The sequence below is a fragment of the Electrophorus electricus genome, chromosome 24 (genome assembly GCF_013358815.1).
Source record: "Electrophorus electricus isolate fEleEle1 chromosome 24, fEleEle1.pri, whole genome shotgun sequence".
Taxonomy (NCBI): domain Eukaryota; kingdom Metazoa; phylum Chordata; class Actinopteri; order Gymnotiformes; family Gymnotidae; genus Electrophorus; species Electrophorus electricus.
Genome location: NC_049558.1, coordinates 2,845,033 through 2,870,000, shown reverse-complemented (window position 1 = coordinate 2,870,000; position 24,968 = coordinate 2,845,033). Strand labels below are relative to the sequence as shown.

The 24,968-nt window shown below is 51.4% G+C and overlaps 1 protein-coding gene and 1 long non-coding RNA gene across 5 annotated transcripts in view; one reads left to right on the top strand and one right to left on the bottom strand.

Annotated features, from left to right (window-relative positions):
• Positions 1-24,968, top strand: part of camta1a (calmodulin binding transcription activator 1a) — a 262,798-nt gene that overhangs the window by 216,604 nt on the left and 21,226 nt on the right. Inside the window, exons 7-11 of the mRNA XM_035522400.1 lie at positions 13,354-13,507; positions 16,628-16,768; positions 17,387-19,599; positions 20,377-20,503; positions 20,920-21,054. Of these exons, the coding sequence (XP_035378293.1) occupies positions 13,354-13,507; positions 16,628-16,768; positions 17,387-19,599; positions 20,377-20,503; positions 20,920-21,054 (2,770 nt within the window). The remainder of the gene's footprint in view (positions 1-13,353; positions 13,508-16,627; positions 16,769-17,386; positions 19,600-20,376; positions 20,504-20,919; positions 21,055-24,968) is intronic.
• LOC118240709 lies at positions 21,184-24,589 on the bottom strand. 4 transcript variants are annotated; one of them, XR_004775581.1, is made up of 4 exons: positions 24,347-24,589; positions 23,438-23,603; positions 23,098-23,188; positions 21,184-22,138 (listed from the first exon to the last, which is right to left on the bottom strand). It is a non-coding gene; the product is annotated as an uncharacterized LOC118240709 (long non-coding RNA). The 4 variants fall into 4 exon arrangements; XR_004775580.1 differs by lacking the exon at positions 21,184-22,138 and adding an exon at positions 23,743-23,863 and having other exon boundaries at positions 22,171-23,188; XR_004775579.1 differs by lacking the exon at positions 21,184-22,138 and having other exon boundaries at positions 22,171-23,188; positions 23,743-24,589.

Here is a 24,968-nt window from a genome sequence, read left to right as displayed (position 1 = left end):
CTAACCTCACCTTGTGTAACAAAAGTGGAATCTTTTGGGTCAGGTTATCAAATAAAAGATGTATCCCAGTATTATATTTTTTCAAAGCTTATTTCCTCAAGTGGACTAGCCATGTATCCCTATCATTATCACATTTTTCATGTGTTTCCATTGTCATGGGGACATTTGGTCCCTACAAAGGCCTAAATACATGTGCGCACACACACACACTATCATGCGCACACCAGTCTCTCTTATCTTTTTGTCTCCCTTACTCCCAGTGCCCTTGCTGTGTCTACACGGAGTGTGAGCTCTCCCAGTGACCGAGGAGCTGCTTGTATTTCTGGGGCGAGACTGACCCCATATGTTCAGATGGAAAAGGCTCAGGTCAAGTCTATTTGTGCTGGTCAGTGAGCCATCCCAGAGAGCCAGGCAGACGCGTGGGTGCCCGTGTGCGTTCTGACACCAAGGATAGGGAGAGAATACGAGAATGTGAAGGAGGAAGCGGTGAGAATGTGAATTTGTGGTATTTGCCGTTTATGGTGGTGGTGGGGCATAATTTAAATGGTTGTGGGATGAGGAGATATGTGCGTGTGCATGGATGCCCGGACAGCCTGCAGACTCTGGGGGTAAGCCTCAGCATAGATGAGACTGACATCTCGTATCTCCTGTCCACTGCTTCAAAACATGCTCCGACTCACAAACGCACTCACAAGAGCACACGCACATGCACACACACATGCACACACGGACTCACAAACACGCATGCACACACGCACACATGCACACTTCCATGACACCATCAGTACAGCTTGACGGGCATGACGGAGAGCATGTGCCCGTCAAGCTGTACTGATGGTACAGACTCCTGGTTCCTCAGTCGTTATTCCCCTCCACACTAGCCCTGCACCTCCACACTAGCCCTGCGACTTCCACACTAGCCCTGCGACTTCCACACTAGCCCTGCACCTCCACACTAGCCCTGCGACTTCCACACTAGCCCTGCACCTCCACACTAGCCCTGCACCTCCACACTAGCCCTGCGACTTCCACACTAGCCCTGCACCTCCACACTAGCCCTGCGCCTTCCACACTAGCCCTGCACCTCCACACTAGCCCTGCACCTCCACACTAGCCCTGCGACTTCCACACTAGCCCTGCACCTCCACACTAGCCCTGCGACTTCCACAGTAGCCCTGTACCTCCACACTAGCCCTGCACCTCCACACTAGCCCTGCGACTTCCACACTAGCCCTGCACCTCCACACTAGCCCTGCGACTTCCACACTAGCCCTGCGACTTCCACACTAGCCCTGCACCTCCACACTAGCCCTGCGACTTCCACACTAGCCCTGCACCTCCACACTAGCCCTGCGACTTCCACACTAGCCCTGCACCTCCACACTAGCCCTGCACCTCCACACTAGCCCTGCGACTTCCACACTAGCCCTGCACCTCCACACTATCCCTGCACCTCCACACTAGCCCTGCAACTTCCACACTAGCCCTGCGACTTCCACACTAGCCCTGCGACTTCCACACTAGCCCTGCACCTCCACACTAGCCCTGCGACTTCCACACTAGCCCTGCACCTCCACACTAGCCCTGCGACTTCCACACTAGCCCTGCACCTCCACACTAAGTCCTGCGACTTCCACACTAGCCCTGCGCCTCCACACTAGCCCTGCACCTCCACACTAGCCCTGCGACTTCCACACTAGCCCTGCACCTCCACACTAGCCCTGCGACTTCCACACTAGCCCTGCACCTCCACACTAGCCCTGCACCTCCACACTAGCCCTGCGACTTCCACACTAGCCCTGCACCTCCACACTATCCCTGCACCTCCACACTAGCCCTGCAACTTCCACACTAGCCCTGCGACTTCCACACTAGCCCTGCGACTTCCACACTAGCCCTGCACCTCCACACTAGCCCTGCGACTTCCACACTAGCCCTGCACCTCCACACTAGCCCTGCGACTTCCACACTAGCCCTGCACCTCCACACTAAGTCCTGCGACTTCCACACTAGCCCTGCACCTCCACACTAGCCCTGCGACTTCCACACTAGCCCTGCGCCTTCCACACTAGCCCTGCGCCTTCCACACTAGCCCTGCACCTCCACACTAGCCCTGCACCTCCACACTAGCCCTGCACCTCCACACTAGCCCTGCGACTTCCACACTAGCCCTGCGCCTTCCACACTAGCCCTGCGCCTTCCACACTAGCCCTGTGCCTCCACACTAGTCCTGCAACTTCCACACTAGTCCTGCAACTTCCACACTAAACTCCTTCTCACGGTGATCCCTCTCCCAAAAAACAGCAAGCAACCCTTTTATTCTGGAATAAGCGACCGCATAAGGCGAGCGTGAGGTGGTGAGCTGATCTGAGTTCATCAGGCCCAGTGCTGTGGCTGAGATGTTTACATATATGGGGGTCTCCGCTGGGTCAAGAGGGGTTCTCCGCCGAGAGCAGCCGGCAAGAACCGGACCTGATGAAGGGCTAGAAGCTTATACAAATTACACATGGCAGCACGTGGGCTGTACTGTTGCAGGTTAAATGTGTCTAATAAAGAGGCTGGAATATCGTTGTAAAGTCTTTAAGGATTTGAATCGGTGTTATAAAATCAGCTTGTGTCGTGTGCAAGGGTCAGAAGAGCGCAGGGGCCAGTGAGGCTCTCCCCACAGCCCCTCCCCCACGCGCACTCGCCCCATTTGTTGCTTGGCACCTGACTCAAGCGCACGCGTGCACACAGCAGTCCGTCCAGAGTTGTCAACGAGCTCCAAGGACCCTCGCAGCCGGTCCAGGGGTCGCAGGTGCGACCTCCATCTCTGACAGCACGCCTGACCCTCTTTGTCGATGTCCACCGTCCAAAACCTGTCCCGCTGCTCTGACGGGGGCTCGTGCAAAGATGGACAGCCCTGGGTACTCATGACCCAGAAAGCTCCTGTCATGGTGATGGTGACTTAAACCCGTCCTGCTCCCTTCTCCTCCTACTCCTCCTGGTTCCTCTTCCTGCTCCCAGCAAGCAGCTGCTACACCAAGCTCCCCCACCCCCCTGCACCCCCACCCCTGCTCCCTCCCTGCCCTCCACCCTTCCTCCTGGACCAGTAAATGAATGCTCATTTGCAAGTTAGATGAATCCTTACGAATGTATTATTGAAGCAAACAAATTAGCCTGTAGGCGCCGGCTAATACCTAATGAAAGCTGTGTGTCCTCCTGTGTCGGTTTCCCGTGCGCGCAGCGCCTGCTCCAACACTGACGCCTGCTCCTCTGGACCTTCATTATTTCAGTGGGAATTGATTCACACTTTCAGCTGTGCAGGTTTGCTGGTAAAGTGATGCCATCTAATGCAGTCTCTCTAATGCGTACTACTGAGCGCTTACTAAATCCCATCAATTCATAAAAAGAGCACTCACCCAATTAGGGCAGAGCAGAGGTTATGTACGAGATGTATGTGGGGGGTGGGGGGGGGGGGGTACTGCATCTCATTATCTCGTGTACCGCCTACATTCTTTCACATTTCCCTCTGCCTTTCTCTCTTTTCTTCTTTCTATCTTAAGCCAACACCAGCTATGAGGTGCTCTCCCTTCTATTCTCGCTCTCTCTATCTCTCTCTCTCTCTCTCTCTCTCTCTTTCTGACAGGGCAGAGGTTAGAAAAGAGGTAGCTCAGCTGTAATTGATTAAGACCATGTCTATTGACCATGGTGTGTGTGTGTGTGTGTGTGTGTGTGTGTGTGTGTTTGTTTGGGGTACTCGGGGCCCAGCTCTCTAATGGCACCAGCTCTGCTCCACTCCAGCAGGCGGGCCAGGGGCCTCTGGGGGTGCATCAAAGAGGGCCAACCGCCCGCCCGCCCATGCTTTGAAGACGCAGCTTTTGATGACATCAGTCCCTGTATTGTCCCAGGGCTGGGCAATGTGTACTGAAGATGGTACAAACAGTACACAGGCGCTGCGCTTGAGAGTGAAGCGGTGTGCAGCCCTGCTGTTCTGTCACATACTAAACAGAACACTGACGTTTGGGACTGGAGACAGGCGCTCCAGAGTTTTACATACGCCCATATATCTCGGTGCAGAATGTCTGTCTATGGACATGTGCTTAGTGCTCGTGTGTGTGTCTCTGCATTAGAATAGTGGCATAGCTAGATTGTGGTATCTGGACGCAAGGCCTTTAAATCTTGATTGCACAACAATAGGCAGGCATACAGCTGGACAGTCCATCAAGAGGCAGGTGTGTGTGTGTGGGTGTGTGTGTGTGTGTGTGTGTGTGTGTGTGTGTGTGTGTGTGTGCGTGCTACAGGGCCACGTGAACCACTAGCCACTGGCACATACAATTACACACACACAACACGTGAGTCCCAGGCCAGCAGCAGCTGGACAGGATGAGATACAGAGAACTTATGGACAGCCAGCCCCTACATTCTCACATTAGCTGCTGACATTGTCTTACCCAGCAAGAGCCTTAGCCAACCTATTATAGAGTGCCATCTACTCTCCTGATGGGTGGAATTCTTTAATAGGTTAGACAAGCCTCCCCCCCCAGCCGTCTCTCTCTCATGTCCCACTCTGGTTTCAGCTGACTTGACAGTTTGCTGACAAATTTACCTTAACCCAAGATCAATCTTTCCTTAAGCTGAATTTATAAACATTTCTCCCAATCCCCCCACCCCCTCAGTGTTTCCCCGTGTGTGTAGCTCCACCTTCCACACTGGCCTGTCCTCCCACATGCCGAGCATCCTCTCCGCCTCTCCCCATGCTCTTCCTCTCTCCTCATCCTCCTTAGCTGATCCAGCTTATTTAGCAGTGCGTGCTGGAGAACCACTTGATGTTTAATTTATCCGGCGGAGCGCCTGCCTGCTTGGACATCTTGCACTGCTCTGAGACGTGGTGGGCCTTAACTGCTTAATGTATTCCAGCAATTTGTGTCCTGTTTGCCTGATGAATACCGAGCTGGTCTCCTCCGAGCCCTGCCTCATTATGGTGTGGTCACAAGTGGAGGATCGTTTTTGTGCTGACTCACACAGCTAATGTATGCGTGTAGCATCAAGCGGCGTCTGTGGGGAGTGCTGTTTTTGTTTAGCCCCCGGGGCTCGGCAAGGCTAGAACAATGATCACATCTTCTCTGTTTGTTTAATCTATGTCCCTGTCCTTATCTTTCCACTCTATCTCTCTCCTTCACTGTAACTTTCTGTTTCTCTCCTTCCCATTATCTCCAGCTGCCTCTGCCTCCTCTGCCTCGCCCTGCCTCTCAGCGCTCTCATCACCCGCCCCTACCCAGCGGCAGGTCAAACTTTTTAAACGCGAGCATCGCTAACAGGCGCGCTCAGGCAAAAGCACCTCCTCAGCATCCGTGCCCTAATGATTAATACCTCATTGACAGTCTCAATTAATTTGCTAGCACGATCCAGAAGGCGTCTCCACCTCCGTTTCTGTCTCTGTCCTGGCGCTACCGCCTGGCTGAGGGAAGTTTTGTCAACGGCAGCCACCTGCAGGAGCGGGCGCCATGCCGGGTCAGGCTGCCTCCAACATGCTAATGATAATGCATGCTAACATTCATGCATGCTAATGTTCATGCATGCTAACGATAATGCATGCTAATGTTCATGCATGCTAATGATAATGCATGCTAATGCTAATGTGGCTGACTGCTGGGCATCTATGAACTGGGAGAGAAAGACACTCATGTTTGTTATAAAATGTTCGTGCTTTCATACCGTCTGTGGTTTATGGTGTTTCTGGAATTTTTTTTCTCTTGGTGAGAAACCACAGATGTCTAGTATGGTTCGCAGAAAGAGCAGAAGAGTAGAATGTTTCAGGGTGAAATGTATTCCACCTCTCTCTTTATGGCAGTGATCAGGCAGTGGCCCACACCTGCACGCCCTCTCACCTGCATTCTAATGCACTTTAGCTCTCAGCAGTCCTTCGAAATGCCAGTGTGGGTCATTAGCTTTGTGGTTCGGTAATGAGCTGTTGTTTAAGGTGGTAGAAGTGACCCGTTGGTCTTTGCCCTTCCCCCTCTACCCTGCCGCGTTTCTCCCTCGTCCGTCCTCCCTGACATCCTTTTCCAAGAGGTTGGACAAGTCCTGCTGGTCGCTAGGCAACTGCCGCCCTGCTTCTGGTCTTCCCTGGGTGAGGGTTTTACGGGTTAATGTGGGCGCTCTGGGGGTCTGGCGGGGTTCGGGGGTGGGGTAGGGGGAGTAAACATGGAAGGGGCATCCTCAATGATCCGCCCCCTTCTGCCCCATGGAAGTGCCCCCCGGGGCCATGAGGCATCCCTGCACCATGCTCCACCGCTGCTCCACATTACCAGGCTCAGATAACCACCACTGCCGTAGGACTTGCACTCTGGCTGTTAGCCATTTTTGGTTTTTTGCCTTTTCAGCTTGGCAAAGGGAGGTTAGCCCTACCTTGGCATTTTCGTCCGGACCAGGTCCGGTATCGTCCAGCCCCCCACTGTTAACACACATCATATTACAAATGGGTGTCTCTGCAGAGGAGACTTAGAGCCTTGAAACAGTGGCAAAGTGACACGCAGAAGTAATGGCGCAGGTGAGCCGGCGCACGGATGCTCTGGAGCCCCAGCTTAGGTCAAAGCCCCGGGGCATTATGGGAGCAGAGACACCAGCTCCGCTGGGGGCCTCCACTGCAGACTGATGGCTCCCAGATAGCCTGCTCTCTATCTGCTCCACACACACACACACACACACACACACACACACACACACACATTGGACACACAAACAGAATACACACTGGCCTGAACAATTAATGAGGAAGGGAGGAGGGACACCATGTGCCTCGGAAGGGCTTTCACATGAGAAAGTGGTAAAACTTTCAAATGAAAAAGTGGCAAAAACTTCTGGCAGTTGGTGGAATCTGTAGCATGGCACTAAAACCCACACAGTGTCCTTCAGGATCTCCAGTTCCACAGGTCTAAACACCATGAGTGAACTGTTTACCCCATCAGAATTCCTCCAACTGAAGTGTACAGTAGAGAGTAAGGTCTTTTAGCAAATATATAAACACTCAAGTACAGAGTCAAATGGAGAGTCTCTCTCTCTCTCTCTCTCTCTCTCTCTCTCTCTCTCTCTCTCTCTCTCTCTTACATACATGCCACACACTCCACCCCTCTCTCTCTCTCTCTCTCTCTCTCTCCAGTGAGCAGAGCAGCACTGCCTCTGGAAGCTGAGTTATTTAAAGCCAGCTCTCAACTCCATCTGAGTGATTATGTGCTTCTGAATTAAACATCACAGGCCTGAGCCTCTGGTTTCCGCAGTGGAGCACCTCAGTGCCATCTCCTGCGCCCGCACACTGCTCCGCAGTGCTCCTCCCCACTGCACTCCCTCTCTCATCCCTCATCTGCGACGTGGAAGGGTCTGAGGAGTGGGGGGGATGGGGGGCACATCAAACTCAGGGAGGGGCAGAGTAGGAGCGTTCAGGTGGAGTGGAACCCTGGTCAACTAGATATAAGTTTTGTCCACTAAGGCATAAAGGGGAGGGGCAGTCACCCAGGGAGGCCCCCATCCACCTTCAAGGGAGGAGCATCTCATGAGTGAGAGTGAGTGAATTTCACACACACACACATACACACACACACACACACACAATCACAACACAACATTATTATTATTATTATTATTATTATTATTATTTACATTTATTCAGTTCCTTTCTCAAACCCAAGGATGCTTTACAGTCAGATATCACACTCTCATGCACCTGATGAATGAAGCAAGGAGATAGATAGATAGATAGATAGATAGATAGATAGATAGATAGATAGATAGATAGATAGATAGATAGATAGATAGATAGATAGATAGATAGATAGATAGATAGATAGATAGATAGATAGATAGATAGATAGATAGATAGATAGATAGATAGATAGATAGATAGATAGATAGATAGATTGGTGAACAGGGCATCTCACAGCAGAGGTCAAATGAGAGTGTGTGCACCTTGGGACTGTTCCACAGGCAACTGGTGGAGGCAGAGTATCAGAATAAGAATGCAGGGGCATGTTATCACACCCTTCACTACTGAGTGTGCTTTTGTGTGTGTGTGTGTGTGTGTGTGTGTGTGTGTGTGTGTGTGTGTGTGTGTGTGTCTCTGTAAACACAAACACAAACACACACACACACACATCTTACCCTCCCATCCACTGCAGGTTTCTGCATCTTAAACAGAAACCAGAGAGGGTTTGTTTCTCACCAGCAGTTTTGATGTGTGGTGTGTGTGTGTGTGTGTGTGTGTGTGTATGTGTGTTTACAGACAGGTGGATTTGGTGCTGGTAGACACACACAGAACAAAACAAACAGATAATGGTAATGAGAGGTGGAAGTGGAAGTTTTGAGTTCCATTGCAGCACTGAGCCAGTTGACCTTGAACTGAACAGCAGCACTAGGGGATATTGTGCTAGGAGTACATTTAAGAGTTGTGCCTGGGTGCCAGGGGCCAGCCTGCTGCCCAGTGACAGTTACACAGCATCATCCATCAGCATGGCGTCGCCAGGGCAACTGCCAGGGCAGCACCTTAATCACCTTAGACACACACACACACACACACACATAACCTGCTCCGCCCTGTTTCTGTCTATTTCCCACACACTCACAAATGCGCATATTGTGTCATCCACTTCCATCATTCATTTGCCACATTCTAAAAACTGAAATTAAATGTTATCAAAATTAACATAGACTAATCAGATTATCATAGATGCATTCTGAGTTCAAATTCTCCCTCTCTCTCTCTCTCCATTTTTTCCCACACGTACACTACACTGAAACCAGCCGCTCGCAGGCTCCCGATCGCGGGTCGGCATGCTCCTCCTCGCACACCACAATCGCAGACGTATGCGGCCGCACCAGAGAAGGCGCAGTGCACCGCGTGACGCTGGCTGAGCGACACAGTCAGAGCCTTTATCGCCCCATGCAGATTTCCCAGCATGCTGGAGGGCTGCTTTCCCTAACTGGTGCGGACTGCAGCCATGCCTCCCTGGGCTCGAGCTTGAAAGTCCTGCTCTCCTCGATGGTGCTCTGGTCCTGCTTAATTAACACCCGTGCAGACTAATGGCGCTCTGGGTGTCTCCGCGCCCTCTAGCCTCGGCGCGTCAGCCATCTGTGACAGGGCTGTGTGGGAGCCGCTGGGGAAGTGGCGTGTGCAAAGGGGCAAGTTGGGTCCGGAATCCCTCGAGCCCTCTGGTCCCTGTTGCAGCCAAACGAGCTGTGTGTGCCGTGGTTGCTTGTGCGCAACCCCCATCCCAATCACGCCTTTTTATCCGGTTTCCGGGTCTTCCCCAATGCTTACAAATGCGCTCAGGGAAGTGAAACCACAACCGAAGCAAGCTGGACTTTTAAGCAGCGTTGGCATGTGTGGGGTCTCACCGAGGTGCCCCCTGGGGGCTTGTGCGTCACCCGCATGGCATATCAGCCCATTTAGGTCAGATATGGATCATTCGCTCTCCCTGACCGGGCTGCACGGGCGGCGGTGCCGCTGGTGGGAGGCAGACTGAGTCGGCGCTAACGACCCAGGAGCTCACATGAGCGCTTCTTCACTCCGGGCTAGCTACGGGCCAAGACTTGTGGCCACATTGGCTAGGCTTACGTGGGTGTCGCGGGAGCCGGTTGCCAGGATACTGCCATGCCTTCAGGTTTGGCTCGATGTGCGGCTGTATGCCGGGGCAATGCAGCCTCCTCCTTTGGCTTTCACTTACTGCAACTATTGCTAGCCTATTTCACGATGCATATTTCACTTTTTTAAGAAAACCCCAGACTGCTCCCCAAAGCACTGGCCCCATCATCTGGAGATCCTGAGTTCAAGTCCTCGCGACGCCTCATCCATCTGTGGCTGGGAGCCTCAGAGAGCACAGTTGGCTGGGGAGGCAGGACTGGCAAACTTTCTCTCCCCTGTCAATCATGCCAATAAAAACTAATCATGGGTGTCCGGGGGCTTATGCGTCAAGAAGGGTGTGGCTGGTACCGTCTTCTGAGCTTGAAAACAAGCGGTGGTTGGCTGTGCCTTGCAGGAAGCAAATAACGGCTTTGCCTTCCCTGGTTGGTAGCTGTGGTGTGAAGGGAGAAATGTCTAATGGATGGGAAATGGCTATGTAATGTAATTTAAAAAAAAAAGATCTGGCACCACTGTTGTGGTGCTTTTGCTACACAGGTTGACACGACAGCCCTGCAAACTGCGGTGTGCTCGCACGAGGATGAACTCAGGGCTTTGGACGCGGGCCAGAGAACAGCGGCCGCAGTAACCACCACGCTCTACCGACGCTCCCAAGAGGCACTTAGCATAAAGCGCTGATTTCAGTGAACGGCTTTCATAATGAAAAACGCTACCCGCACCATACCTGGAGCATTCACGCGCCGCACCTCTGCTCTGACCTCGAACCCTCTCCTAAAAGTAGGCCCCGCCCCTCCTCGGGGTGGGGGTGGGGTTGATCAGCCCATTCCAGAAGCTGGCTCACCTATTAATCAATATCTTAATGAGAGTTCATTTTCTCCACGCAATAATATCTCAGCAAAAGGATCCCCTTCACTGCATTCCTGTATTTTTTGTGGGGCGAAGCCCCTCTGGATATTGCACCAAGGGAGAAACAATGTGGCTTGCAGGAAATTAAATTATATTAGCAGTCTGATTTGTGTAACACTCTACAATTTAGGTATGTTTTGCACTGAGTTGAGGAGAGGACAGGTTAGGTGCATGTGTAAACGCACTCTATGGAGAGAAGGAGACGAGGGGGTGTACAGGCAAGCCGGACACGTTATACACTCTCGCCGCCCTACAGGATATACCACAAATAGCAGATTTGTGCTCTTAATGTGCAGCTACACAGATGACTTGTATCTTGATGAGTTGTACTTCTGCCAAGTATGCATGGTAAAGCACGGAACAAATTTGTGCTAGGTTAGAACAACAAGGGGAGAGAGAATGTTTGTGTGTGTGGTGCGTTCTCTGTAATTATGTTTGTGTATGTGTGGGAATATGTGTAGGGTAAAGAAGATGAGTCAGTATGCAGGTATGCATGGGTGTGTGGGAGTTTGTGTGTGTGTGTGTGTGTGTGTGTGTGTGTGTGTGTGTGTGTAATTATGTGTGTTTGTAAGTGAGTGGAAATATGTGTAGGGTGAAGAAGGTGAGTCAGTATGCAGGTGTGCTTGAGTGTGTGTGTGTGTGTGTGTGTACGCATGCGTGTGCATATATTGTGTAATTATTTGTGTGATTATATATGTGTGGGAATATGTGTAGGATAAGCAAGGTGAGTCAGTAGGCAGGCATGCTTGAGTGTGGGGAAGTTTGTATGCGTGCGTGCGTGCGTGTGCATATGTTGTGTAATTATGTGTGTTTATATATGTGTGGGAATATGTGTAGGATAAGCAAGGTGAGTCAAGTATGCAGGTGTGCTTGAGCGTGTGAACATCCATTTCTGCTTCGCCTGCCTGAGTAAATAGCTTGTGGGTGATTGTGCATACATTACATGTCTTGTGGCCTTTCTGTGGCTTGGTTTCCTTGTGTACATGCATGGGGCAAATAGGCACATGTCTGTCTGTGTCATGTCTGCCCCCGTCTGCATGTGTTCTCACTGCACCATGTCTATTACTCTGATACTGGATAAGGGTGGAGGGCATGACCCCGGTGATGCACACAGCTGGCATGCCATATGGGGCCACGACACTTGTGTCCTGCACCCGTGAGCACCGCAGAAGCAGTTGTGCCTGAGCGTCCGCGTCACTGACCGCAGGGCCTGACCGCAGAGCAGACTCGGGCTAACTGAGAGTGACTCGGCCGGCACCATCTACATGAAAGAGGCTAGCACACCACAGCCAGCTTTTAAAAAGCACCCTTTGAAGGGAGAAGAATGGCTTTTTTCTGAAAGATTTCATTTGGATTTGAATTTTAGATCAAGTCTTTTTCTCTTTAATCAATTCCAACACCTTGACACCTTCACTGCAAATAACAAGGTCCCCTCTGATGAACTGCTGAGTCACAGGCGTGCACAGGGAATTAAAGGGACGTTTGATTTGAAGATGTCCAGGTCACCTCTGCAGATGTTGGGCCGCAGTCCGGTCCCTCTGCTACGTAACCAACTCCGTCTGTCTTCATTACGTTTGCGGCGACGTAAGCTGGACGCTGGAGCTGCCCATGGTTTTCACAGTCACACCTGGGTCCCTGGAGAGAGAGAGAGATGTCAAAGGTTGACATGAAGCTGTCTCAATGGGTTCTGTAGACTGGAGTAATGAATAGTGTGGAGATTGATTTTTCGTACATTAAGAGAGTAATTACGCACCGAGGCAGACGCGGTTGCCATGGCACTCTGAGTTGTGAGTAGCCATGTCATTGCCTCTCTGTGTGGCTTTGTTTGCACAAAAGCTCGCCTTCCTTTTGAACTAGATTTATACTATGTGCAATACCATATTCACAGATTTTTAAGTGTATTTGTGTGTGTGTGTGTGTGTGTTTACAGTAGTGGAGTGGGCAGTAGGGCTGGTCTCGTCTGTGGCCTCTGTTTAGATTAATGGTGCAGGCAGAAGCAGACCAGCCTAGAAGCACCTTGATTTATTCACCACTTACCACTGATGAAGCTTCAAACAGCACACACACAAACACACACTCATGCTGGCAGTGCATTTTTCTTTATCACCGCCTGTGTGTGTGCTCACGTGGGCAGTGGCTGAACAGGGTTTTTTTTTTTTTGGGGGGGGGGGGGGGGGTGTTTGTTTTTAATCTATGTGGATGTGTATTTCATATAAGCTTAAAGGGATTGTGTATTTGTGTGTGCACGTGTGTGCGTGCGTGCGTGCATGCAATGAGCGTAATGAGAGTGACAGTATGGGACTGCTTTTAATGTGGCTGTTTACGCTGCCTTATAACAAAGCTATTCATGAACACAGAACACAATTAGTGTTCTTCACAAGGGTTTCATGTGCTTTCAAACTGCTATTGCTATTCATAAGCTGTCAGTTTAGGAAACGTACCCCACTAACACGTGCTGCCTGTGCATCGCTGCACTGAGAATTTAAATACAAGAAAATAGAGGGTGGATCAGACCCAGTGTGAAGGTGAATACGACGTCATTAGAGGAGAGTGGAGGTGCCCAGCACAGAACGGCCAAAATCCCTACACAATTGTACGAAAACACAGCGCGCCCACATCATCAACGCTGCTCTGTGTGCCCTTGGTGTTTGCGTGTGTGGGTGCGTGCGCGCGGAGGTGTGTGTCGCAGCTGCGGCAGGTCTTTGTGCTGTGGTGACACCCCGTTTGGGCCGCCAGACCTGAGCTACTGTCTCCAGTCAGCACCCTGCTACCATCCTGAGCTGGTGTAACCATTCAACCTCCCTCCCTCCCTCCCTCCCCTGATGTCTCCCCAGAATCCAGACATCGTGTTGGTGCACTACCTGAATGTGCCAGCCATAGAGGATTGCGGGAAACCATGTGGACCCATCCTGTGCTCCATCAACACGGACAAGAAGGAGTGGGCCAAGTGGACCAAGGAAGAGCTCATTGGACAGCTGAAGCCCATGTGTGAGTAGCCACGCCCATGATTGAGTAGGACTGAGACACCCTGTCCTTCTCATTAGCAAAGCTAGCGGGTCTTTTGTTGGTTTGATGTTTACATTTTTACATGTTTGAGAGTATTTGTCCTTCTTAGTAATTTAGTTTCTTGGTTTTGTTTGTTTATATGCATTTGTTGTTTTGTTGTTGTTGTTTTGTTTGGCTTTACTTTGGAGGCTTTTTTCCTAAAAACTATGCATGAAAGGTTGCATTTTAATCAGCCCCTGCGCAGCCTGCAGCACGTCCTGCAGGCTGCTGTGGCCTTGTAGTGTTTGCTAAGCAGCTGACAGCACAGTCTTAACCTGGAGAACGCACAGCACTGAGGGACGGAGCCACGCGGCTGATACGTGCCCCCCCTCTCCGGTCCCTCTCGATCCGGTCAGCGCGCGCGTGCCCCGCCCCGCCCCCACCCCGAGCCACATCACACACACATCCCGCGCAAGCCCGGGGCGCGACCCCTCCCGGGGCCGTGCTGCGGGCACGCTCCCAGGCGCCAGTCATGCACGGGTCGTGCGTGGGCCGTCTGTCGTCTGCATCCGCTCTCTGCCTCCCGGTCTCGACGCGCGCCTTTGCGATGAAAGCTTCCCGTCAGCCGGAGGAAGGACGGCGGTGATGTATTGATTGATGCGAGTGTGTGGGAGGAATATCTTCCGACTCGCCAGAAAATCCCTTCGCGTCGGAACGCTGCCGGCGCGCGCGCGAGGCGCAGGTCAGGGCGTCCGGAGCGTCCCGGCCTGTTCCGCTGAGGACAGCAAAGTGCGCGCGGCATCGAGCCGGATGTGATCATGCATCGATAGTTTCTGTGATCATGTTTGTCTGCAGCGTTACGAGGACGCGTCTCCTCGGATGATGGGGCGCACTGATCGTTCAAAGCAGGGCACGGCTGTCAGTGTAATGAATATAAGAGTCCACCTGCTTGCCGTCAGCACATTCGGAGGCAGCCGCCCGAACACAGGCAGGCTCTCCCGGCATCCTAATCGCCCGCGTGCGACACGATCCGGTTAAGAGCTTCCGTGGCGATCATTTAAGTGCTCCCTCTCTCTCCCACACGCGCCTACTCCAGGACGCCGCGAACAAATGTGTTCATTATACCTGGTGCCTAATTCGCATCTGAAGCATTTGCAGCGTTGCATTAAGTCGTTAACTTTTGGGACCGGTTCGGACAATGGTGAAGGGCTGTCTGCGCGCGTGCGCGCCGAGAGACCGATGACACGGTCGCGAGCCTCGCGCTCCGTCTCCGGCGTCAGATGACCAGGAGAGGTCGTCTCTCTGAGAAAGCTCAATAGCGCCACCTAGTGGCTGTCCTCTGAAAGTGCAGTCTCGTGTCAAACTCTGGTGAGGCGGGCAGATAAATTGTGCACTATATTAGCCATGCATAATTCATGCGTGCATTATACATCAGAGCTGCAAACGGAACATGTTCCCTAGAGTGACCCATATCTTACGCAAACCGCTTGCATTCATCAGTGGTGGTAGGTAAGTGTTCCGCAGTAAGAGAAGGAAGCCGTGTGCGCGTGAGCGGGGAGGGATCTCCCCGTGCACCGGGGGAGCCCTGCGCACGTGCAGACTCGCAGCGGCTCGAGGACGTGTGGCACCACACGTACTGTGATTTAATGTTGCCGCATCAAATGTTAGCGAGCGCACAGGCTCTGCGTTTGCGAGGCAGGGCTAGTTGCTGCTTGATGCGCTGAGATGTTAACAGAGTTTACGGTAGTTGCTGGCATGGAGATCAGTTCCAAGGCATTTCACTATGAAAAGAGAAAGCTGTGATCTGTAAGTGCCCAGGTTACGTTATTAACCAACCGTTTGTAATCCCAACAAATGAGTCAGTGTATTTTTTCACTCTGTTTATAATAGCAATTAACCATCACTGAATGAGCAATTTTTTTATTTGAACAGTTTTTTATTCTGGCCACTTTTCAAACTTTAGCTGTAAATGCTGTCCCTCCAAAATGAACCTGAACGCCGGTTTGGGCTGAGATGAGCTGAGCTGGGCTGGGCTGGGTAGGATTGGGCTGGGCTGGGCCGAGCTGGATTGAGCTAGGCTGGGCTGTGCAGGTTCTGCCTGAGTGTCGCTGTGACAGAATAGAGGAGCAGGCCAGCATGACTCCATCCATGCCTAAAGCCTGTCACTACTGCTCACACACACTCATGCACACATGCAACTACACACACACACACGCCTGCACATGCATCAGCATTCAGCTTCTCTGTCTCAGTGGACACCAGGCTTCTAGAAACATCCAGATTAAAAGCACAAGCCTGTGTGTGTGTTGCACATGAGACAAGGGCAGAGGTTCGGGTATAAGCTGGTATGATGTCACCAGCACGGTTTCAGCATCCATCCTTCTAATGCAGCAGGCATGAAACCTACCCTACATGTGTTAATGTGCGTGTTTGTTGTGCGTGTCTTGGAGCAACACACCACAGTTGAGACATGTTTGTCACAAAGCCAAAGTGTTGCACCATCTGTGCAACCCCAGCCGAATCCCGAACCCTCATTTAGTAAAGTTCCCCCCCCAAGGACCCCCGCTACTCACGTCATACCACGTCCTTGCGCATGTGCCCCAGCCCTCCACGCTCACGTGAGCAGTCCTGCTCTGCTGCTTGCCCGTCCCTGTCGTAGGAGCCTCACTCTGTTCGCTTGGCCTGCCCATGTACTGCCGGCGGCGCGAGCCGTAACACGTTATGGCATGTCTCCGGGTTTCTGTGGCCAAGCACTAGAGCGTGGCGGAACAGGGCCCACCTGCTGGGCGCCTGCGACAGCTGCTGCAGTTTTCTCCCCACCTGCTCATTCGTACGCCTCGCGAGCTCCACAAGCCCTCTTACGCCACACACCCCCCCACACACACACCGCCCAACTTTCCTCCAACTTCAGCTGCTTGACCCGCGGGGGGGAGGCAGACGGGACCCGAGCTCATGTCAGGGCCACCTTGGTGTTTGATATTCTAGATGCGCTGCTCCGCTCCAGAAATATCGCCCTCGTCTGCGTGAGAGTGGCATCGGGGTCGGGTGCAGGTGGGGGTTGCAGGCTTGGCTGGTGGACTGTGCAGAGGCTGACAACTGTGTGTCCTCCTCTTCCGTCGGCAGTTCATGGCATCAAGTGGACTTGCAGCAATGGGAACAGCAGCTCCGGCTTCTCAGTGGAGCAGCTGGTGCAGCAGATCCTGGACAGCCACCAGACCAAGCCGCCCCCCCGGACCCACAACTGCCTCTGCACAGGCACTCTGGGTAAGGGAGAGAGAGAGACAGGGACAGGTAGAGAGCCACACACGCAGAGACGGAGAGATATGCAAATGAAGAGGTACATGGTGCTTGTTGCAAATCTGAGTGTATTTTGCAAAAGCTGTTTGATTTCCATGTACAAGTTCCAGCCAGTTGTCATTAAGTAATCAGTGTGGAAAAGTCATGGATGAGTATGTTTTAATGACTCACAGGCTTCGTGGTACATCAATAGAGACAGGTGTGCAAGATTTGTTTCACAGTAAACCTTGTACAGAAAAGGTGATCATTCCTGTACTAGGTTCAGGAACAAATAACAAACCAAATTAGGTGAACAGAAAGATGCACCACAGTTCTGCATTAGTCACACACACATATTTACAAACAAGTCAATTGGATTTTATGTTTAAAAATAAATAAAGCAAGATGAGTGCATGACTGTGGGCTGTAGAATCATTTATTTTAGTTTTAGACGTCTGAATAAGCAACACCATACAGGCTAGTAGAAACAGGAAGGCACAAGAGAATGTCTCATTCACAGCGGGGACGGTTTCCTGTTGTGGTGATGACCTGTGAAGAAACATCGTTCTTACAGTTTTGTCCTCTTTGTGTCTGCGTCTGTCTCAGGTGCTGGGAGTAGCGTGCACCACAAATGTAACAGCGCCAAACACCGCATCATCTCCCCGAAGGTGGACCCGCGCTCGGCTGCCTACAGCAGCGGGCACACCGAGCTGCAGAACAGCGACGTGTCCGAGGGCAAGACGGAGCACAGCCATGGCGTGGGCAAGGCAGCCACAGGTCCCGGCAGCACTGCGCGGGAGAAACGCAATGGGAAAGTGCACAAGCCCGTCCTGCTTCACCAGAACAGCACGGAGGTGTCCTCCACCAACCAGGTGGAGGTGCCCGACACCACGCAGAACTCGCCCGTGTCCATCAGCAGCGGCCTGAACTCTGACCCGGACATGGCCGACAGCCCCGCCGTCACGGGCATGGGCCACGTGGCCTCTGTCATGAGCAGCCTGTCCCAGAGCGTCTTCATGTCGGAGGTGGCCGGGGACTCGGTCTACAGCATGTCCCCCACCGGAGGCGCCAACGCGCACATCATGGGCCCTGACGCCACCTCTCACGGCCTGGTCCTGTCCGACAGCCACAAGTTCGCCTTCCCCGGGAGCGGGGGTGCGGATGCGGGTGGGCCGGGCACCGCCGATGGTCTCTCCATGCTGTCTGCCGGCGGCGTCTCTGAGGAGCTCGTCCTGTCCAGCAGCCTGGACTCGGGCAGCATCAAGCTGCCCGAGACCTCCATGAACTTTGACCCAGACTGCTTCCTGAACAACCCCAAGCAGGGCCAGACGTACGGGGGTAGCGGGCTGAAACAGGAGAACGGCGCCTCCTCCTCCTCCATGGCCAGCACCAACGGCCTGCAGCACTCCCCGCCAATGTCCGACACCAACTACGGCTTCAACTCCGCGCTCATCAAGAACATAAAGACGGAGGACACCTCTTTCGAGCAGCAGCTGGCCAGCGAGAGTGGCTACCAGGTGGCTTCCGTAGTGAGCTGCAGCGTGTCCAGTGGTTCCGGCTCTCAGAATTCACTCACCCTGACACCGGCTGGCTCTCTGCTGCCCTCTGGAGGCGGCCTGAGTCCCAGCACCACGCTAGAGCAGATGGATTTCAGCGCCATCGACTCCAAGCCAGACTTCTCCTCCAGTACATCGGTGGGGTACGACCAGACCATGAACAACGCTCATCTGGCCCACCAGAGTCACTCTCCCAGTTTTTTCCTCCAGGAGCCTCAACAGTCAGCCCAAAGTCAGCAGGGCAGGCAGAGTTCTGGCCATAAGAGCCACCTGCTGGAGAACAACTCCCGCGACAGGGCCTACTTGGGCCTGCAGATAGTCAAAACGGACTCGCCCGGCACCAACGGCCACCTCCACCACCACCACGGCCACCAGAGCCAGCAAAGACCCAACTGCAACGGAAACTCCTCTGCCGAGAGCTCGGGCCAAGCTGGCTCTCTCCTGCTGCAGTACCCGAGCGGTTTCCCCAGCCTCGGGCCGGAGCACGAGGAGGTGGTGGGTCACAACCAGCCCAGCAGCGCGGGTTCCGGCCAGGCCGGGACTGCCGAAGCCAGGGCCGACAACTTACTCAAGACTGGGGATCACCTGCAGGCCTGTGCGGGCAGAGGTGCAGAAGGGGGAGGTTCAGAGCACTACCTGCACCAAAGCTCAGAGAACGGGGTAGGGGGCGAGGGGACAGTTCTTAGGAACGGGAACTCCGGCGACAGCGGCAACAGCAATAGCCAGCAGCAGCTCCAGCCTCTGCTCCAGGGGCTGTACAACACAGTGGGGACCCACCAGGCTCTGGGTGGCGCCGGGGCGGCCGGAGGCGGAGCCGCGGGCATGGAGATCAGCCTGGACCACTTTGACATCTCCTTCGGCAACCAGTTCTCCGACCTCATCAACGACTTCATCTCCGTGGATGGAGGAGCTGCAGCGGTGGGGCCCGGTGGGACACTCTACGCCCATCAGCTGGTGGCACCGCCTGGGTCCGACGGGCAGGCAGCATCTGGGGGCAACCAGCAGCAGGGCCAGGAAGACGGTGCCAACAGGGCAGCAGGCTACAGCCCCTCTGAGCTCTGCCTCCAGCCCTGCTGCAGTCCCCAGTCTCTGGGGGGAGGAACCGCTGGCACAGGGGCTTCCAGGGAGACAGGGTCACTCTCCTACATGCATGTGGCAGAGGTCGTGTCAGCGGCTGTGGCCCAGGGCACTCTGGGTATGCTACAAGCCACAGGGAGGCTCTTTATGGTGACTGACTATTCCCCAGAGTGGTCGTACCCAGAGGTGAGTCCAACTGCGAGACTAATTAATTACCGACAACTTGTTCGTGTTTATTTAAATATTAAAATATATTATTTAAAACTCACAGATATGTGGCACATCATTTTAAAGTAAAATAAAAGCTAGCCTAACCCCGTAAAATCTTTAAAAAAAAAAATTAATACAAAATGATGACTATTTAATCTGAATTGTCTCTAGTTGAGTATGTTCAGCTGCTATTGCATCGTAAAACCATAAGAGGGAAGTATTCTCACACAACTGTGAAACCAACATTTTCTCAAACTGTTATACATACACTTTACCATACGATGGCAGCAAAAATTCATTGAGGTTAAAAGCGTCTGAATTTCTCAATTAATCTTAATTTATAACTTTCAAACATTAAGAAAAGGCTGAAAAGATTAATACAGGGTCTATACTGAACATGATTTACACCACTCAAAATGTATCATTAACCACTTGTTCAATACTTTAAATTAAAAGCATAGGCAATGATATTCAAATGTTAAGTAGGTGTGTGTGTGTGTGTGTGTGTGCGTGCGTGTGTGTGTGTGTGCGCGTGCATGTGTGTGCGCGTGCGTGTGCGCGTGCGTGTGCGCGCGCATGTGTGTGTGTGTATGTGTGGTGTGTGTGTGTGTGTGTGTGGTGTGTGTGTGTGTGTATGTGTCGTGTGTGTGTATGTGTGTGCGTGTGCGCGCGCGCGTGTGTCTGTGCGCGCGTGCGTGTGCGCGTGTGTATGTGTGCGTGTGTGTGTGTGTGTGTGCGCGTGTGTGTGTGTAGGGTGGGGTGAAAGTACTGATCACTGGCCCATGGCAGGAGGCCAGCAGTCATTACAGCTGCCTGTTTGATCAGATCTCTGTGCCAGCATCCCTCATCCAGCCTGGGGTTCTACGTTGCTATTGTCCAGGTAAGGCCACGTCCTCTACACACACACACACACACACACACACACACACACACACACACACACACACACACACACACACACACACGCGTGCGCTTCAAAAGAAACATGATTCGACACAGTCTGACACAGTTTAACACAGTCAATGAATGCAGTCCTGTAGTATAAGGAATCATGTATGTCACTTATAAGAGAGGCCGTAGCTTTTTTTTCTTTCTTTCTGAACATGACGCCGCTCACTTGTTACCCCAGAGGCATGTCTGTTAACTGAGCAAGTTCCCACAGCCTCTTGGGACTGCGTTTGTCAGACCAGGCATAAGAACTGCTGCCTGAGCTCTTGTAGGTGCTGATGGCACACTCTCCCCCTGCTTCTCTGAAGATTAACGGGCTCGTTGGTTCCTCTGTGTCCCGTTCTGCAGCACATGACACGGGGCTGGTGACTCTGCAGGTGGCTGTGGGGAATCAGATCATCTCCAACTCGGTGGTGTTTGAGTACAAGGCGCGCGCACTCCCTTCTCTACCTTCCTCACAGCACGACTGGCTCTCCCTAGACGGTACGGCTCTCTCTCTCTCTTTCTCTCTCTCTCTCTCTCTCTCTCCCTCACCACCATTTGCTCCTGCCCCGGGGCCTCCTGCAGTAACTGTATTTAGAGCAGCTAATAGATGGGTTTGGGGTTCTCGAGATGGAAGGTGGCAAACTGGGACAAGGCTCCGGCCTCTCTGGAGCAGACGTGCCTGCTCACCACTAGAGTGAGTCTAGAGTGGCCGACTGACTGACTGTTTTGTCTGTTTTGTTGGTTATGATCAGGAAGCACAATTCATGCAAGTATCATTTCTTGCATGTTAAAAGGTTTTGTTTAGTTTTTTTTCTGAAACATGCAGCTTCCTTAGCATTTGTGTGTGCATACGTTTAATGGGACACATGAAACAGAGAATAATTAATTGAGTTCCTGAAGTTGGCCATAATTATATAATTGAGATGTTTTAGCCAGAGGCTTTTCTAATTACCCCACATTGTTATTGACAGATTAAATCTGTGTTGCACAGGGTGTGAGAGAATGGTTATGAGGAAAGCTCGTGTTGTGAGGCTGCAAGATTCAGGTAGCATTAATGCTTTTTGCATCCTTGGGCTTGGCGCCAGACCAATGATATCCCACCAGACGGTGACAGAGTGCAAGGTTTTTTTTGTTTTTTAAATTATTTTAACCACATCAATAATTTTAACAAGACATCTGGAGATTTCTGCTGAAGGTCCCAAAGCCAGCCCCAATCAATACAATCAATACTTGTTTTACTAGTGCCAGTTGAGTGAGTGTGTTTGCCATCCCTATTGCAGGTAGGCTCACTCACTGTGGGAAAATGTCTCCTGTGCTCAGGGCAGCTTTAACCTTTCAAAGCAGTGTTGATTATTTGCCTTAATCTGTGTTAATCTGGTTTAGGGCCCAAGTGCACATGTATGAGGCTGATTTATATACAGAGGTTCTAAGCATTATGGTTTACGGCAGATGAACTGTCTTGGTTCTCCTGAGACTTCGATGGCGCCGGCCTAATGCAGCTCCAGGGTGCGTGAGCCCTCTCTCGCCACCATGCAGATGTGTTTACTTCATCTGCACATGTTCCGTATTCAGCTTCTTGCGCCTGAATGCAAAATGGTATTTAAAATAGTATTTAATCCAGTGAATATTAAGAACGTCCCCATTTTTTCACTGAAGAAGAAAATACTTGCAGTGTTTGAAAGTCATGAAGGTTGTTGTAAACATTTTCATATTTTAATTTCCCCGAGTGAGTGGGTCGCACCGGATCACAGGAGTTTATATGCACCAAGCTACTCTCGCTTTTAAGAAATCTAACAGAAGCTTATTATGTGTAAAGTTTATTTTGACATGGTTCAGAACTAGTGGAGTGTGTTGAACTCCAGAATCAGTTATCCTTTACTCGATACCACCAGCTCAGTGAGATCTCAAAATAAACCTTTCACAAAAGCATACTTCACTGAGAAAGTAACATATTACATGAGATTACAATGTACATATAACATATATATATATATATATATGTATATGTGTGTGTGTGTGTGTGTGTGTATATAATGTTTGTTATATGTACATTGTAATCTCATGTTATTATGTAAAATATATATGTTATGGAGATATTATATAATACAATGTAGATATAATCATTTTTGTGTCCATTACACACAAAGCAAAGGTCTTTTAAATAATTGCTGTCTCTTGTGTGCATGTGAAGTTTGCAGAGCCAATAGGGCTTTATCAGATAATCCCGTCACTGTGGGACACTTGCCCTCTTAAAGCCTGGCAAAACAAGCCCAGCCCAGGCCACATGCTTCAGTGCTGGCCAGCTCAGTGACGAGCTTGTGGCACCAAGGAGCTTAGGAAAATATCAGAGCATATGGACAATGTGACGCGCTTGCCAATTTGACGTCCATGGTGCTAATCTGTTTGCTCTGATCAGCTGATGGGAGGGTTTAACCAAGGCAAACAGCCCCAGCTAAGAGTCTGGGCAGAGCAATAACCAAGGCAAACAGCTCCAGCTAAGTGTCTGGGCAGGGCAGAAAGACTCAGGCCATGCACAGGTACCACGGCTACGCTGTGGAGGCCGGAGTAGGAAAGCAGGACAGGAGAGTGAACCAGCCCAGGATCACAGCACATCTCTCAATAGTAGGAAACCCTGGGACACAGAATACACACACATACACACACACACACACACACACACACACACACACACACACACACACACACACACAAGTATTGCATACTAATACAGTAGTTGCACAGCACTGATGTTAAGGTGAGTTCAACTGAGTGCAAGAGCGAGACAGAAAAATCTACCTGCACTGTTCCAGGGGAATATGCAGTGTGTGTGTGAGAGTGTGTGAGAGAGTAAGCATACAGCAACACCATCTAGTTTGCTCACCTGCTGTAGTTTCAGGCGGGGAACGAGAGAGAGAGTGTGCGCGTCTTTGCGCGATCGGCCGCGCCGTTTGTGTGGAGTGTGTGCCACTGGTGCAGCGCGTATTGACAGGACAAAGTAGGGCACGCTGGAGGAGTCGGGCTAAGGGACCGCTGCAATGCAGACATCCCTGGAGGGATAAGGAGTGAGTAATAGCAGGCTGGCTATTCCACTCACAATCCCCTCTTCCATTCATACAGCTGCTTCGCGAGGTCCATTCACATCACACACGTATGCAGAGACAACCCAAGTGAAAGCACTGCACTCACCATTTCAGCCATGAATGCTGACAGCAGGGCTGTAATGGGTTAGGAATGCACACGGAGTCTTCTACATATATACTTTCACATGGGTGATTTAAACAGATGTACTCCGTGCCTATAACTCATACTGAGAGTGCAATACTTGGCATGAAATAGAAGGATAAGTTATGACACCAACTGCCTCTACAAAGCTTAGTATTAAATCATTGGAGGTTAAATAGTGTTATAATGTTAAATATAACAAAACAGCTACTGCAGTGGTAAATCAAGCAAGGTAAGAGATTTCCTGCAGTGCAAATGACTATGTGGGTTGAATATGATAAATAAATACATACATCAATGGATGAATAAATAAACAAATTAATGAATTAATGATTAGGTAAACATTAAGTCTAACATTTAAAGTTTGCCTATTGCAGTTCTGTTCTGTACCGCAAAAATATAGCTTTGTTTTGTTTTTTTACCAAGTATAGTTTTTATATCTGAGACCCAAACACATACGCCGACGCGCGGACCAAATGCGTTAAACATACAAACAAATCGTTAATTCCGCGAGTCACCAGCTAATCCCTCTCTATATATTGAATGCAGATCCAGATGTTTCACCAACCGTTGCAGTTTCTACGTTTCTCACAAAGTGTCGATCGTGCATTTACTCTGCGTAGCCACCAGACCACCACGCTATGGAGCCGCGCGACGGCGCAGCAAGCCTACGGGGTAAACACCGTAGCCTGGGCTCGAGCCGTACGGGCTTAGCGGTCGTCTTTCCCGGCACCGTGCGCGGTGATGTGCTAATAGCGCTGCTGCCTGCCTTGATTTGTCATAATGCAGAAGGAGTGTGTGTGTGTGTGTGTGTGTGTGTGTGTGTGTGTGTGTGTGTGTGTGTGTGTGTGTGTGTGTGTGTGTGTGTGTGTGTGTGTGTGTGTGTGCGTGCGTGCGTGCGCGCGTTTTTTCTCTGCAGCATTGCAGGTACGGAGGCACGGGCGAGACAAAAAAGGGAAGCGCCAGCTAAAAGAGTTGCCGCGCAATGTAGCCATTACACTGCACCGCCTGCTTCTCGCAGTCTGCGCGTAAAAGTCTAAACGACGCCGCATTCGGATGTTATTGGAAAAGCAGACAATGGCGCGGGCTCTGCAACGTTTCTGGGCGTAGTGGAGAATAACACTGCGGTGCCAGAGTGCGTGTGTGTTCTAAACACCATAAATGACAGACAGTCACATGTTTAGGAAATA